This window comes from Vanessa tameamea, chromosome 21, assembly GCF_037043105.1.
Source record: "Vanessa tameamea isolate UH-Manoa-2023 chromosome 21, ilVanTame1 primary haplotype, whole genome shotgun sequence".
Lineage (NCBI taxonomy): Eukaryota > Metazoa > Arthropoda > Insecta > Lepidoptera > Nymphalidae > Vanessa > Vanessa tameamea.
The window spans coordinates 209,316-226,014 of record NC_087329.1 but is presented as its reverse complement, the minus strand read 5'-3'; the positions used below and the strand labels follow the sequence as shown (position 1 = coordinate 226,014).

At 35.6% G+C, this 16,699-nt stretch overlaps 4 protein-coding genes across 4 annotated transcripts in view; 3 read left to right on the top strand and 1 right to left on the bottom strand.

Moving 5' to 3' along the window:
- LOC113395234 (poxin-like) overlaps positions 1 to 16,631 on the top strand; it is a 57,045-nt gene extending 40,414 nt beyond the window's left edge. The window contains exons 2-5 of the mRNA XM_064218295.1: positions 12,894 to 13,046; positions 15,196 to 15,309; positions 15,659 to 15,850; positions 15,968 to 16,631. Coding sequence (XP_064074365.1) covers positions 12,903 to 13,046; positions 15,196 to 15,309; positions 15,659 to 15,850; positions 15,968 to 16,243 — 726 coding nt within the window. The 5' untranslated portion in view covers positions 12,894 to 12,902 and the 3' untranslated portion in view covers positions 16,244 to 16,631. The remainder of the gene's footprint in view (positions 1 to 12,893; positions 13,047 to 15,195; positions 15,310 to 15,658; positions 15,851 to 15,967) is intronic.
- Sf2 (Splicing factor 2) lies at positions 106 to 5,117 on the top strand. Its single transcript, XM_026632802.2, has 6 exons — positions 106 to 466; positions 1,693 to 1,906; positions 2,470 to 2,616; positions 3,011 to 3,081; positions 3,154 to 3,305; positions 3,953 to 5,117. Exons 1-5 carry the CDS (start codon positions 288 to 290, stop codon positions 3,284 to 3,286), a joined length of 744 nt encoding a protein of 247 aa, XP_026488587.1. The 5' UTR covers positions 106 to 287; the 3' UTR covers positions 3,287 to 3,305; positions 3,953 to 5,117.
- LOC113395232 (2-methoxy-6-polyprenyl-1,4-benzoquinol methylase, mitochondrial) lies at positions 5,082 to 7,626 on the bottom strand. The gene is made up of 7 exons (XM_026632801.2): positions 7,314 to 7,626; positions 7,023 to 7,172; positions 6,758 to 6,887; positions 6,475 to 6,610; positions 6,214 to 6,302; positions 5,501 to 5,612; positions 5,082 to 5,260 (listed from the first exon to the last, which is right to left on the bottom strand). The coding sequence occupies exons 1-7, from the start codon at positions 7,483 to 7,485 to the stop codon at positions 5,159 to 5,161; spliced, it is 891 nt and encodes a 296-aa protein (XP_026488586.2). The 5' UTR covers positions 7,486 to 7,626; the 3' UTR covers positions 5,082 to 5,158.
- On the top strand, positions 8,017 to 9,985 carry LOC113395236 (protein GUCD1). The gene is made up of 5 exons (XM_026632804.2): positions 8,017 to 8,156; positions 8,405 to 8,597; positions 9,230 to 9,314; positions 9,423 to 9,610; positions 9,777 to 9,985. The coding sequence occupies exons 1-5, from the start codon at positions 8,138 to 8,140 to the stop codon at positions 9,964 to 9,966; spliced, it is 675 nt and encodes a 224-aa protein (XP_026488589.1). The 5' UTR covers positions 8,017 to 8,137; the 3' UTR covers positions 9,967 to 9,985.
- Positions 16,632 to 16,699: the final 68 nt, after the last annotated feature.

Here is a 16,699-nt window from a genome sequence, read left to right as displayed (position 1 = left end):
ATGTATTACTTTTAAGTATTTATTGATCAATGAACGAATTATTTGATTCTTACAATAAAAATACAGAGTATACAAGTATCCGAACTTACAACGCTTTTCACCAACTAAAACCAAGTCTACGTACTTAACTACTTACCTCGGTCGCCATATTTAATTTGTTAAAAAGGCCGCCGACCATTCGTTATTTCGTAAGCAAGTTAGTTAGTATAGTGTGTACCTGAAATATAGTAGTAAAATCAATAAATCCTTTATATTTTGTAGTTTTATATTTAACAATTAATCACAAAATGTCTGGAGGTAGTGGTGGTAGCAGAAATGAATGCAGAATATACGTTGGTAATCTGCCCCCTGATATCAGGACAAAGGATATCCAAGATCTTTTTTACAAATTCGGCAAAGTAACTTTTGTTGATTTGAAAAACAGAAAGGGACCACCATTCGCTTTCGTTGAATTTGAAGATCCTCGGTAAGTGCTTAGTAGTAATACGTATCCCTTAACGCCATGATTGAGCATGTTACTCAGTAATTATATAGGCTCACCGCTAATATAATTTTAATGCACAAAAATAAATACTAATCTGTGTTCATTTTACAAGTTCTGTCGTTGTTATTATATATAATATTTACTATAACGTTGAGCAACAAAAACAAATAATAAATTTCCTAAAATTTCATTCGCCGACTGAAAATGTATTAATATTGAAATTTAAATATATATTTTACACACTATGTATATATAGTATCTTATTAAATATGTGCGTAATCAATAAGACGACTTATTTTGTTTATGAACAATGGCTTAACAACTATGTTAAACCATATGTACTACTATTATAGACCATGAAACAATTGGAAATGAATCTTATCATTTTGTACTCATTGGCTCACTTAATTTCCTAGTCATTTTCTTAGACTGAAAATATCTGTCCACTGCAGTATCTCACTGTTCTATCTTTTCATAATTAATAAATAAATAACAAATTCTATGAATTATATATAAAACACTAGTAATTTGACATTATTAATAAGCCATTCAATTAAATAATTATTATTATAGGTAGATGTACATTATAACACTATGAGTTAATTTGTTTTTTAAATTATAAATTTCAATATATGCAATAAGAATGACTAGTTAACTAATTGGGTATAAGTGACATGCAAGTGTTCCTTCAAAATCAGTCAATTATGATATTGACTTAGTATTTATTGACACTTAGGGATATATAAAAAAATAATTGTTGCTTATTGATATACACTATAATTAAGATGGTGGAAAAGAGTAACTACTGAGTTTCGTTCTTCTCGATAGAATGTACTTTCTAAACAGGTGGTAGTGATGGTTAATTCAACAATAACACAACAATTAAAATGTTTTTATGAGCCCAGTTGAATACAGAATATTTTGATTTTGATTTACTATACTGAACATAAATGATAATAATATTTCTCAATACATATTTTGATTGTGTTAAGTATAAGTTTTGATTGTGTATAAGGTTATCAAATTACCGAAACTTGAAGATTTGTTTAATTGTATGATTTTTAACTGCTGCTTGTAATCGAAACAAAGTTTGCAAGTTATGATGAATTAATAAATAGAAAAATGTTGAGAAGGTAGAAAACCGTAAGAATCTTCGTCCACATTCTACGAACTGTTTTGCCATTGACGGAGTAGTGGTATACTCGTAGTGACGCCGACGACGCGGTCCGCGCGCGCGACGGCTACGACTACGACGGGTACCGGCTGCGCGTAGAGTTCCCGCGCGGCGGCGGCGGAGGCGCGCGCGGCGGCCGCTCGCAGCCGGACCGCTTCGGCCCGCGACCGGCAGCGCGAGGCCCGCCCGCCCGGCGCTCCGAGTACCGCGTGCTCGTCACCGGCCTGCCACCTTCGGGCTCCTGGCAGGTGAGTGGTCACCGATACCGACTTATTGTATAGAAATTGCAAAAATTGCTACAAAATTTACTTGATACGTACAAAACTATAACGTAGGTAGATAAGTCACATTGTATAATTGGATACTATATATTTCAAGTTACAGTGTGTTTAATCTCTAGGTCATTCTACATAAATCGATTTCAAGGTGACCATGTGTTACAAATCATTTTTATGAATGTTTGAAATAATAATGTACAATTACCGATTCTAACATTTGAAAATTATATGTCGTATAAAGATCATTTTTAAATGTAAACTCCTACCACTACAATTCTTTAACAACATTGTATACCCTATTACACTTAATTAGTTCTTCTACTTTAATTTGAGTACCAAAATTCCGATAACAATTTCGTCGACGTTCAAAACGCCATTTTTTCCCAAATCTATAGGAAATATAATTAATCAAGCTCACCAATGATATCGCGCCAATTTGCTGTAAAATGTTGTTTATTTGACTTTTCTCCTGTTATGGCTAGAATAGAATATAGTAAGTCTATAATTCTGACAGTATTTAAAACTAATTTCAGGACCTAAAGGATCACATGCGTGAAGCGGGCGACGTCTGCTTCGCGGACACGTTCAAGGACGGCACGGGCGTCGTCGAGTTCCTGCGACACGAGGACATGAAGTATGCAGTGAAAAAACTTGACGACTCTCGTTTTAGAAGTCACGAGGTAAGTTACTTTTTCTTTTTATTTGTCTTCACAACATAAACATATATAACGGTATAACCTATTCCAATGGAAGTAGGAAAGAAGATAAACGAACCTTAGATTTACGTATTTCATGCGATTTGCTAATATATCAGTGTTTTCGCAAATTCATAGTGAATTTCATAGATTATTCGAGCTCTCGACCAATGATACCGCGTCGATGTGTTGTCAAATGTTGTTTATTTGACTCTTTTCATCTTATGGCTGGAATAGCGTATAAATTGATCTCTACTTAGATCAGAGAAATTTTTTTTGGAACTAATGTATATATCAATTGTATTATCAATTGTAATATAACAGAACATAAATAAATAGTTCGGAGCTAAGCATTAAACGAAATCGTCATCGGTCGCAGGGAGAGGTGTCATACATTCGCGTGAAGGAGGACTACGGCAGCGGCGGCGGCGGCGGCGGCGACCGAGACAGGTGAGTGCAGCGCGACGCGGCGGCGCCCGGCCCGGCGAGTCGCTCGCGAGTCTCACGAGCCCGTGTGCGCAGGTCGCGCTCGTACTCGCCGCGCTCGCCGTCGTACGCGCGGCGCCGCGGCTCGCCCACCTACTCGCCCGTGCGGCGCTCCTACTCGCGCTCGCGCTCCGCGTCGCCCGCGCCCGCGCCGCGCCGCGCCTACTAGCCGCCGCCGCCGCCCACAGGTACGCCTCGCCTCGCCTCGCCTCGCCTCGCGAGCTCTGACCGGCGCTGGGGACGTTTTATTTATTTTATGATTATTTCATTATATTACATTATTTTGTCCCGTTGCTACTAATACTTTTTACGAGACTTTCACAGTTACTTTCATGGATAAGGAAACTTGGACTATATTTTATCGTTGGATTCTCGGATCGGATCGTACGCACTAGAGGGACACTGACGCCGGATCGGGACAAAATATTACACAGTATCAGCGATGTAATCTTTATATAATATCGTTTGGAATTTAAGTGGACCGTGACCGTACCGCGCGGCCTACGGACAGATTTATATTGAATGATTATAGATTAATTTTGAAAAGTAAAACATATTTTGGATACTTTTTTTATAATGGATCAATGGTCGATCGTGACCCAAAAAAAGCTTTAATTTTTATAATGAAGTATCGATGTCGAATTTCATACCGGCCACGCATCTAGGAAAAAGACATTGGAATAACGAGATTCGTCGAGAGGTCTCGAACGATAAGATCATAGGAACGATTAACGCCTCCCGCCCGGACAGTAGCGGACACTGAGCTAACGGGAGAGGTGTGTAGATGGGGAGTGTTGTGTTGTGGAGGGTGACTGAAGGTGGTGTTGTTCTACAGCGGGCGCGGCGACGGCGGCGACGGCGGACGAGGCTCCGCTCCCTCACTAGCGCACCAGCTGACTATTGGCATCCAATAGCTAACTTAGTAATCGTGACGAATTGTATCAATTTCGAGAGTATACACCGAATATTGTCGAAACTTGTTAGTTATATATTTGACTTAAGCGAGGGCGCCCTTCGTTCGCTCCGAGCCGCCGGCTTCAGGCGATCGAAGATTAATATATTATATTTAATGAAGTAGTCACAAATGTTCATATTATATATTTGTTTTATTTTACCCACACATGACGATTAAATATTTTATAATATTATGAGAATCCGGCGGGTCGGAGCGCGCCCGTAGATGTATAGATTTATATCGAGCGGTTGAGATCAGTTGTAATTAAAGAATTTTCTTTTGTTTCATCCACTGTGGATTGGACTCGATGGATGTGCTTGGCTGGAGGTGTGGAACTGTGCAGTGAGGGTTCTGTAGGGGCTGTAGGGGGCTAGAGCGCGCACTCACTGAGGACTGCACGTCCGGGATCTGCCTCTCTTGCTTTACACTTTAAACTTTCGGATCGGAGGGACCGGACCGGACCGGACCGGATCGGAACGGAACCGAACGGATCAGATCGGATCGTCCCGCGGTCGCCGGACGCCGGGATCGCGGAACGTACGGATTCTCAGGGTATGATTTTGAAATTTTTGCCAAATAACTTACGTCGAGTGCACGCTCCGTACCGGAAAAATTAATGTTTGTTTGACATACCCTTAACACTATCCGCTTCTCGATGTCTGCGTTACTAGACGTAGGCCGGCGAGGCGACGGGCTCTGGCTTTGCTCATTAGTCTCACCTAACAGTTGATGTCATTCGTAGCATGCTTGTCGAGCTTGTATCGGCCTGTGCCCGACTGGTTGTAGTGGTTGGAGCGACTGGAGTGATCGAGGATGAGTGTGGCGATCGAACGAGAGGATAGTGGCGATGTATTCCTGTTATTCCGAGTGTCTATCCACGTGAAATTAAACATTAGATTTAAAGCGTTGTATTTTAATTTGATGCGACCGATCGTGTCGATTATTCGATATTGTAGTGTAAATGTTCGATTGTAATTTAGGTACTGGATCTGCATTCCAAAGACCGACAGAGTTTGATGGACTTTAATAAATTCAATGGAAATTATCATTTGTTTTATTCATCCTTATTAACATAGAACTAATTCACTAGAGTTTAAATCCTGAATGTATAGCACACACTCCGAAAGTTAAATTTTCATAAGTTACTTGTCGGAAGCCAGCCTCTTCAATCATCAATTTGAATTTTTCCTGAAAAGAAATGATATGGGTAACTGTAATGGATTAACATTTAATACTAACATAATAAATACGAAAGTAACTCTGGTAGTCTGGTACCTTTTCACAGTTGACCACTGAACCGAATTGCATGGAATAAACCTGAACCCCAAGAAAGGACATTCTTCTATACCTGACTATTTAATTCTCTCACCCATTCTAAAATGCAGGCGATGCTGCAAGTGAAAACTAAAGTATATCTAAAACATTTACCTGATCTGGGAACTGGCGTATACTTTCAACAAGGTATTGATAGGGCTTCCACTGACCAGCCACTAACTGTCCCATCACTGGGATCATTTGAAATGAGTATTGATCATACAACCTAAAATATAAACAAGGTTGAGAATTAATCTAAATATTTTCAATCGGTGCATTATTATAGTGATCAACAAAAGAGAAATAACATTTCTAATAAATATTAATGTATTGTATACTATATAAATCACTGGATATCCATATTTGAATCTAAAGTTGGTGCCCTGAGTCAACACAATTATACATTATTAGTACATAATGCACACTGAGATGTCAATATAACTACTGGCTTGTTCCTTATCCACAAGTGGATATTCGGAAACGCGAATTTATCTGTACATCCTGAATGGCCACTCCATTTTAGTAATTCACTTCGGATTGTTCTTCCGACTTTTTAACCCAAGTTTAGTCAACAATCATGTTTTTTAAAATGTTTCATTAAACATCACTGTTATTTCATGTTAAAGATAATTATGCACATAAAAACAAAATATTAAATTGACAAATATAAATTAAAACAAGTAAATTAAAAAAATAAACATTAAAATTACACTAAATTCAAATCAAAAGATTTTTTCTAATCAATGGTATTAAGTTAGGTCACTTAGGTTAGACAATTTCATTTCAATTCATAGATACTTAAAATTCAAACATGTTAATAAAGTCACCATTGCATAGTAGAATTAGGTAGCTGACTGAACTCCAGACACATGAAACGTCCTCCGGGCTGCAAGACTCGGTAAGCCTCTTCCAATACCTGTGAAAATATTGATAAAACAATTGATTACATTATACAGGTGTTGACAGCGTTTGCCTCAGTTTTATGATAAAAATTTAATTAGCTTCTAATTAAAATAATGTACACAATAAAATACACTTCATATAAAAAGACATTATTTTAAAAGTTTTAAAGTGTACACGTATCTCACCTTATCAATATGAGTACAATTCCTAATGCCAAATGCAATTGTGTATGCATTATAACACTCATCAGGTAAAGGGAGCTGCTCTGCATCTGCACACAGCCAATCCACATCCACTGGTGAATTTTTTAAATAGCCTTGTCTAGAAAGATTTTTTTCTCCTATTATATATATATATTTAAAAACATTACCAAATAAAATTAAATGGTTCTAAAACAGCAAAAAGCCATTCAAAGAGTTACATAATTAAATACAATATATCTAATTCATACTATCTTAGAATATTTACTTTTCAGCTCGAGCTTTTCCCACATTTAGCATACTCTGGTTGATATCACTAACAGTCACACTGCTACGCTTCTCTGTGTCTGGGTTTGCTTGATTTCTTAAATAATTTATATACCTAAATGTAATATCACCTGAAAATTTTAACATAATATGATTATATTAAACGAATACTATGTTAAATGTATTCAATCTGGCTAGTTAATCACATAATATAATATCAATAATAATGTTTTAAATTATTATAAAGAATGTTAAAACCAACATACCTGTACCACCGGCCATGTCCAAAAGTTTAGTTCCAGGAGTAGGAGCGAATCTCATCATAAAAATATCTTTCCATACTCTATGTACGCCAAACGACATCATATCATTCATTGTATCATATTTATCTGCTACTGTTTCAAATACTTGGTGAACTGGATGGAGAAATAAATAGAGCTATTTTAAACAAAACAGGACAAGGTTTAACTCTTAGGATCAAAAACATATGAACTTATATAGGTGTTGATGAACCTATGTTCATACTAATTTGAGCAAGGGTGTATTATTTGTGTAACCTTTTTTGGTTTTTTCATCTTCATCAACTGTTTCAAAACCAAAATGCGTTTTTCGTTTCTCTTCATTATCACTTTGCGATGCCGCTTGTGCGCTATAGCTCTGTACTCCGCAAAGCTTCTGACATGGTTTCGTAATATTAATAAATTGTAAAAGTCTCCTTTGTAATGCCATTGTCTTTGTATACTTTTAACTTAAATAAGATTGTACTTAATTCTTACAGTACATGAGATAATTAGCTCAACAGAACTTTAAAAAATTCAAAATAATATGAACATAATATCATACGGTCTAAGGATCTTCCAAATATCATCAAACTGTCAATGTCAAATATCAGTTTTAAGTAAAGGAGTTACAAATATCAGTTTTTTTATCAGTTGTTTTAGTATACGTATTACGCCGTATTTTCGATACTCTAATTTCTTCACCGCTTCAATTTTCATCCTCTGCAATGCAAACGTCTAATTATTTACGAGAGTAGCGTTCAGTTTTAAAAAAAAAATTGTTTCGAAACAATCTACATTCGCATATGCTTATCACAAGTGGTCGCGAATGTGGAGCACACATAAAATTAAAATGAAAAGTTACCTTTATGTCAAAACGGGATACAAATGGGACTCGATTATGTGTCTAACATTGTTTTATTACATTAATGAATAAGGTCTATTATTTGAATCATATATAATATTATTTAAATTCTTTTTAATAAATATTATTATATTTAAGTGATAGATAACGTATGATAAAATACTGATAAACATGCGCGATAAGTTGATAGTATGTAAAAAAGCTTAACATTACATTATAATAATGTTAGGAATACACCATGGCCACAGTGAATAAAGGTATGTATGCGTGCATATTTTCAACTACATAAACAATGTAAATTTTAGTAATTATAATAGAGATCACATAACAATTATACATCGGTAAAAATAAGTTTGAGAAAATATATCATGATGCTATGAGCAATTTTGTACCTAAGTAGTTAAAATTGAGAAAAACAATAAATTTTATTATTAAAATTGATTTGAGGCTGTTTTGTTTAACATCATTTCAAAATATAACTAAATAAAAAAACACGGTTTGGCAGAATTAACGCTAATCCAAAAAAGTATCCCTCACATCCAACAACGATACAACTGGGATTGTGGGGTGACTTGCGTCCTCATGGTACTCCCTGAAGATGACAGAAACGACTTTCTGACAAACTTTTCAAAAATATGTGAAGAAGAGGGTTTTGGACAAACTACGTGTACTATTGATCTCTGCCATTTACTAAAACGGTAATTATTATTATTTGATTATTACTTTATTTTTACCTTTTTGTAACGTTAATTTTGATTAGTCTTAACGAAGCATGTAATTAGGTACATCAATAATATTTATATCAACTATGACAACATGGTAACGTTACAACTGATCTAGAGAAGTAGGTAAATATTTAGTTTTTGTCTACTGAAAACCAGTAGGTAAGTAGTGTACACATTAAATGTAAAGCGAAGTCATTGTATAAGAAAAGTTTTACCAATATGAGTGATTTCTTTACATTCATTTTATTTATCGAAATTATTCAAAACCTTTAAAGCAACACAGTACATTCGTTTGGCTAGAGTGTACATGTATTCCTGCTATTATTAAAATAAAAAGGAAAAAAATATATTATTAGTTGTGGTAGCATGACAAAGCATGACGATTCTAATTGTATTTTTAAGAGCCCACTTGAATAAATAATAAGATAGAATATAGAATATAATAGAATAAAGAATAAGCTAGAATATATTAAGACGTAAAAGAATATTCGACATATTTCGTGACGTTATGTGTCCATAGGGATTTCACGAAATCTCTGGTATCTTTATTTCACTACGAGCTGTAACAATTCTGTTTTTTAAATAAATGCATTCATAATTTTCAGATATAATATTGAGCATTGCATGTACACAATAAGTCAGTTACCTAATAAACGAACACTTAGAACTTTTAGTAATACTGTAAGTAAGGTTAGTCAAATTTAATAATTACTTTATTTACCTTTTTTCATTTCATTTCACCTAAACAAAAATCAAGATTAATAGCCGGGTAAGCTTAATGCGATTCATTTGTTCCAGACAGCAGTTCGAATATGTAAAAGATTTGCCAACGCGTCCATTGATGGAATTAAGGTTGTTGACGCTGTTCTCTCTACAAAAGATATATTATCTCACGTAACTAGCAAGGGACCCGCCATTGTACTCGTGGATGCTGCTTTATTATCCTGTGATCTTTGTAAACATAACAAGCTTACATCAGAGTTTAGGTAAATCGTTAAATTTAAAATTAATTTATTCAACGTTAAATAAAGTCAGAGTAACAATTATCACCAGGTCTGAAAATAATATAGTCCGACCTAAAATAACACCCATTTCTTTACCATAATATAGGAAGAAACCTGAAATTAAGTATTAGAATGTTTATCCTTTTAGACGCATACTGGGTGGATCGTATCGTGGGCACTATATCGTGGTTGTCGGATGGTCGGGTGGCAAGCTGCTGTACCTCGACCCCGCACGACCGGCTCCGCTCTGTGCCACCGTACCCGCACGACTGCAGAACTCAAGACTGGCTCCGGCCACGGATCGTGATATTATTTTAATCTATTGTGATTACAGATGATAATTCGAATTAATAAATATAATACTTATTAATTTTATTCTTATTTTATTTGTTATATATTTAAAGTATAGTCTTATGTTATATACATATTTTATATAAAAAAAGAAAAACAAACTTCGTAACATACACTGATATGTATAGTGTATACCCATTAAAAACGTACCTACACACACAATTGTGAACGCCTAGCCTAGTAATAAAATATTTATAATATAATTTAAGAAAACATATTTTATATAAAAAAAGAAAAACAAACTTCGTAACATACACTGATATGTATAGTGTATACCCATTAAAAACGTACCTACACACAATTGTGAACGCCTAGCCTAGTAATAAAATATTTATAATATAATTTAAGAAAACATATTTTATATAAAAAAAGAAAAACAAACTTCGTAACATACACTGATATGTATAGTGTATACCCATTAAAAACGTACCTACACACAATTGTGAACGCCTAGCCTAGTAATAAAATATTTATAATATAATTTAAGAAAATAATCATACTTGACGACGTTTATTTAAAACTGGTTTAAATAAGTTATTATTTTCATATAAAATTAAAAAGCTTGTCTATAGTTCAGGAATCCCCTATCGAGATATTTATCTGTGTCATTACGTCACAAGAAATATTTAAATTACTTTTATATATTCAATCTTTGTCATTGTTTTTAAAAAACTATGTGTTATATCATGTCAAGGGATCCCAACTCCTGAGAATAATAGTATAATTGTATTGTAGATTCGTGCGACTAAATTTAATACTAAAAGTCTAATTTAAAAGAAATAACCCGACGTTATTAGCTTTAATGTATCGTGGATTTTTAAAATATGAGCATAATATCATTCAGACAGAACCTGCTGATCTTTACTAAGTACAGCAATAAAATAAATATTAAAACCTAAATATTTCTTCTTCCCCTTATATCTTATAAAAGGATTAAATACATATTGTGCGCGAAATTGAAAATATCTTGTACGCGGTGTGTGTCTGTGTAAGCATCCATCTACTTCGCACGCCGTGGTGGCTGGATATTTTATTGGGTGATCGCGTGGTGATCGACGTTTGGATCACACTGAAATCGTTAACGTTGCTTTAATGAAATTAAGACATTGAGTCAAAAACTGATATCGCAAGACGTTATCTGCACAATAATTCGTAGTCTTTAATCCTCATCAGTGCCTCTGTTGATTGTGTGTTAAAGACATCGTTACATAAATATTCTCGCAGCTGTAAGTAAGATTGTATTTATATTTCTATGTTGTTTTTAAGACAGATATTTTGCCTTTTGATAAATGGGTTATCTTAAAAAAAATCCATAAAAATGTTATAGAAAAAATAAGCCTGGAACTGTCGTGTTGGGCGTGTGCAAGAGGGTAGATGCTGCTCTATTAAATAATACATTTGACTCTGAAGTATCATATAAAAAAATCCAAACATAAATTGGTAAGTTTATCGGTGTTGATTTAGTATAAGTATATGTATAAAATTATATTATAAGGTAGCTTATACACAGCGTGCGTCGCACACTGTAATGCCTATTTAATTTTTGTAAATAATTATACTATAGTACCCGTCATGAGAAGCTATAAATTATGTAAACAAACATCTGTTACTAAGTAAACATTTTATACTGCGAGATAATAATAAATTGACCATATTCAATCGACATGAAATATAGACGGGTTATATGAAAGTAACAACCTATTTAATTTAGTCGGATCATATTTTAACGACGCAAAGCGCTATCGTTTGTGTTTTTTGGTACCGGAACGCGTCCGTCGCAGGGATTGTAAATTATCGGGACGCCATTTTGAAATAAACGCGTCATTCGAGTTTCGAATGCGTACGAGTTTGTTTCATTGCTTTGCATATATCGCGGATCTGGTTGTTATTGTTAATTTTGTTATTGTTTCGTTATCATTTTTTTATTGTTGTTGTAATTGTTGCGTTAATTTTATTTGTTATTACGTATAATGGAGCCAGTAGCCAGTACATCTAAGGAAATAGATTCGCCATGAAAAAAACGAATAATTATTCTTAAATAATATATGTTAATTAATAATTTATTAAATCTTAAACAAATTCATTTTTTTTGTTGGTCCAAATGTTGTGAACTCCTGAACACTTGTTTACAAAATTTATAGCTTCTCATGACGGTTACTATATACGATTCGCGTGCTATCTTTTGCACGCCGATGGACGGTTGCAGACTAAACCCGGAACGTTTAAGGACCATCAGTGACTGTATAAATAACTTAATTAGATGAATGTTACGTGAATACTTGCAAATACAATAACTCATTTTGGTATAAAAGATTTAGACGCGTATATAATTTATTTAAAAAGTCACGCCCTGAGGCCCTAACTACTCGCCGAGTCTAATATTCTCCAGTAATCATTGTAATTTGTATTTATCATAATTTAAAAGGTAATTTGTTTGGTTTTATCGGGACGCGAGAAATTTTTGATAATGAAACAATATCATATCAATGTTTACCTAAGTACATATTTAATATATATATTATATATGTACTATATATATAAGATAAGAAGATCTTGACGATAATTCCATGAAGATATACAATTTAGGCTTTATTACGTAATGTCAAATTTTATACTAACATAAACGAATAAAATTGGGGCTTGGAAAATTCAGCAGTATCTGGAAAATGTGTAAATCCTCCACTGCACAATATACATAATAATAATAATATTACGGAATACAATGTTTCCTAGGGTGAGGGTAAAGAGCGAACGAGATATACTTTATCTAAGTAAAGTATCTTTTTAATATTCATATTTGACTTTATAAAAATTGCGTTTCTTCTAACCACAGTTCTCGGCTCGATTAAATTAAAACTTTACGACTTCACTTTACTTGTATGAAAATTTTTACAAAGTTTTCTTTTTATTTCAGAGGAGTACGATGACGAAAAGGACAGTTCTAAACGAGGTGTACAAGGGATTGGTGGAAGAAATGCACATACCTGCTGATCTGCATGAGCGAGATGGCAAGAAGTTTGCTAGCTTCGGCTCTGTACTTCCTATTCACTGTGCCACGCCAGAACAGGTCAGTATCGGCGACCGGCGTAAGAATTTATTTTCAGTTATGTATGAGGCGGAGGGGGGGGTGGAGCAACAAAACATTCTCTACTTATATAGTCACAGTCAAAAATCTTTATTCAATATAGAAGTGTTTACACTTACTTATTGATAGTCAAAAATCTACCACCGGTTCGGAATTTAACCCCTCGGACCTGAGAAGAACCGGCGAAAGAAACTCAGCGGGATATATTTTTTTTTTCATTTTGCATGTACAATAATAATTATATTTTAGTTATTTGAAACAGCCTGAAGGCGATCATTTCATTTCCAAGGTGTGCAGTCAACTAAAAAGTCATTAGTGTTGTAATATCCTTTAGCACACAAACACCCTTTAAGGATTCTTTTGAATTTTATAATTGAATAATTTTGAACGTTTTCTGGGATCCTGTTGTAAAAACGTATACATTGCTCCAAAAAAGAGTTATTAACCCTGTGTAATCGGGTACTTAGAGTAACAAGTTTATTCTTGTTCCTAGTGTTAATAGAATGTACGTCACAATTTCTGGGAAAATCATTTATGTTTTGCGTACATACATAACATTATCAAAAACAAATTGAGAAGCGACAGTCATTATTTTAATTTCTTTAAATTGACCTCTTAACGAATCTTTTGGGCCCAGGTTATAAATTGCACGAATAGCCTTCTTCTGCAGTACAAAAATGGTATTAATGTCAGCTGCATTACCCCAGAGTAGGATACCATACGACATTATACTGTGGAAATAACTGAAATACACAAGGCGAGCCGTATCCACATCAGTCAAGTCTATTTTTTTTTACCGCATAGGCTGCAGAGCTGAGTCTATTCGCCAATTTATTTATATGGGGGCCCCGTTGGAGCTTAGAGTCTATTGTCATACCAAGGAACTCTGTTGATTCTAAAACATCTAATGCTTCCCCGTTTAAAAGTACACTCGTTTCGTACATCTTACATTGGGAGTAGTGAATTTAATACATTTTGTCTTCTTACTATTTAACATTAAATTATTAACACTAAACCAATTTACTATTTCAGAGAGAGCATTGTTCAGATCGTCATATATTGAAAGACGTCTTTTCATTTTAAAAATTAAAGAAGTATCATCAGCAAACAATACTATCTCGAGTTTATCACCTAGGAGATGTGGCAGGTCATTTATATAAACAAGGAAGAGAAATAGTCCAAGAATTGATCCTTGAGAAACCCCCACAGTAACTGGAGACCCGGGAGATCTCTTTCCATTTACATCAACCCTCTGAATCCTATTGCTCAGATACGAAATCAGAAGACTGAGTGCAGTGTCCCTAATTCCATAATGACGTAGCTTCCTGACCAAAGTTTCGTGTTGCACACAATCAAAGGCCTTAGATAAATCACAAAATATCCTTAAGGCATCCTGTGACTCCTCCCAGGCCTTGAAAATATTTTTAACGAACTCAACACCAGCGTCAGTTGTCGAGCGACCCCTTGTAAATCCAAATTGTTTCTTGTGTAGCAACTTGTTATTGGTAAAATGTACTAGCATTTGATTTAGTAATAACTTTTCAAAGATCTTGCTAAGAGTTGGTAGTACAGAGATGGGCCTATAGTTGTTGGGGTCTGATGTACTACCTGACATAAATATTGGTAATACTCTACTATGTTTCATGAGGTCAGGAAACACGCCACTAAGGACACACTTATTAAATATAGTGACAAGGTAGGGTGCGATTACATCAATTATTGAATTGACTACCTTAACAGAGATCCCCCACAGATTGGCCGTTTTCTTAATATCTAGTGATCTGAAGAAACTTATTACATCACTTACACTTACTGTATTAAATTTAAAACTAATATTACATTCTTCCACATTGTTTTTTAATAATGATTCAGCAACGGTAATATATCTAGACTTTTTGTACAACTACCATCTCTATCAGTAAAAATAAAAGTAAACATGACCCGCTCCGAAATTGGCACAAAATACAAACAGACGCGGCTGACGGCTTCCCGATAATAGAAACGAGAGGGATTGATAGTAACAATCAAAGTGAAGCCGTAGCCGAAATCCGTATCCGTAGCCGAAGTCTAAACATTAACGTCATGACCGTCGTTAGGACCTTGTATCGTAATGAGCAACAAACGTGCACAGGTAGAGCAGATGTCGCGGAACACGCACCACTATTGCGACGTGTTCACACCGGACCTGCTCGCGCCGCTCGACGACCTCGCCTTCGTGCGCCTCGACGAAAACACCGCCGAGAAGGTACAGACACATGACATAGCCCCATATAACACAAGTTCAATTATAGGCGAATTACATGGGGACGAAAATGTCTAACGTCATCCATCATCAATTATTATTTTACCGTCAAATAGCAATACTTCAAATTGCTGTGGCTAGGTTTGAAGCGTCGTTAAGCCCGAGCAAGATATTAATGTCCCAGTGCCCATATCAGAATATATAATATTTATTAACATTGAATTTTCCTTATAAACTTTATTTGAACTCGAAACTTAGAAGCATACCGGCTTCGTCGTCGTTCAATTTTTTATATAAGCAAATGAATGCATACCGAAAATACGAACACGCTACCTGTACTGCGGCGGCGCAGGTGTTCCTGAACCGCAGCAAGCGCATCCTACTGGTGTCGAGCGACGGGCGGCTGGCGCAGTGGCGCAGCGCGCCCAGCTTCGAGTCGGCCAACCGCTACGTGGGCGGCGCGCCGCTCGTCACGCGCGCCGGCGCGCTGGCCTCCGTGCTCACGGCGCGCCTCGGACACCACTACGCCGTGTCCGCCTTCGAGGTGATCCCATTGTTTCCCGCACGCGTACTGACGCTCGCAGATCGACAATCTAGAGCTATATGTCACTCATTCGTGGTAACACCGTAGAGGATAAAATGTATATTTTTATAATTGTAGGGCGACAGCGGTTACTTTGAGACCTCTAAGCCCTGGGAGACGGTGGACATCGAGGAGGGCAAGTTCTACTATGGAGATAAAGGCTTCGACACCAGGGAACAACTGACCCACTATTTGGAAAACCTTCCTCCCGCAGAGGTTAATTCGACCTCTCCTCCGAGGCCCATTCTGCTGAGAGGCAAGACTCCTAGGGTAGTACTGATGGCGGAGAATGGAAGGCAGCTCTCCCACCATTACTTGTGCGGGGTTTTGGCTAACGATGTTGAATATTTGTAAGGTTTTATATTACACAATTCAAAGGCGAAAGCGTTGCTTGTTGTACAGACGCTTCTGATACCACACTGTAGTAATCGTATTCATGTTTTCATTTCAATTCATGTAAATATAATAATACAATAAATCATAATAATAATCGTTCACACATTTACAATAAAAATTAAAACTCCCGTCACGATAACTTTCGATAATCACGATTAGTTTACTTACTTCATAAATAACTTCGGATCTTTTACCAAAATTCTTCTATTTCAAATAACTGGCAAAATCCGTCTGTTTCGTAAGTACACTTTAGCTTTATTTAGTGGCTTTACCCAAACTGTTGTTGAGCGGGTGAATAGTTAAAGTGCTGTCTACTTCTTTCGAATGTCAAATCAACGATAAGAGATAAATCAAATTTAAACTAAATATCTCTTAATCAACAACCACTGAAAGGAGATCGGTTTTAGATGAAAC

Bases quoted from the DNA above. Each gene is read 5' to 3' on its own strand.
- Sf2 (XM_026632802.2), top strand. From the start codon at position 288: ATGTCTGGAGGTAGTGGTGGTAGCAGAAATGAATGCAGAATATACGTT. The intron at 467-1,692 runs GTAAGTGCTTAG...GTATACTCGTAG, and splicing joins GTTGAATTTGAAGATCCTCG to TGACGCCGACGACGCGGTCC. The intron at 3,082-3,153 runs GTGAGTGCAGCG...CCGTGTGCGCAG, and splicing joins GGCGGCGGCGACCGAGACAG to GTCGCGCTCGTACTCGCCGC.
- LOC113395232 (XM_026632801.2), bottom strand. From the start codon at position 7,485: ATGGCATTACAAAGGAGACTTTTACAATTTATTAATATTACGAAACCA. The intron at 6,888-7,022 runs GTATGTTGGTTT...TAAAATTTTCAG, and splicing joins GGACATGGCCGGTGGTACAG to GTGATATTACATTTAGGTAT. The intron at 5,261-5,500 runs GTAAATGTTTTA...ATTTCTTTTCAG, and splicing joins TACGCCAGTTCCCAGATCAG to GAAAAATTCAAATTGATGAT.
- LOC113395236 (XM_026632804.2), top strand. The intron at 8,598-9,229 runs GTAATTATTATT...CATAATTTTCAG, and splicing joins CTCTGCCATTTACTAAAACG to ATATAATATTGAGCATTGCA. The intron at 9,611-9,776 runs GTAAATCGTTAA...TTATCCTTTTAG, and splicing joins AAGCTTACATCAGAGTTTAG to ACGCATACTGGGTGGATCGT.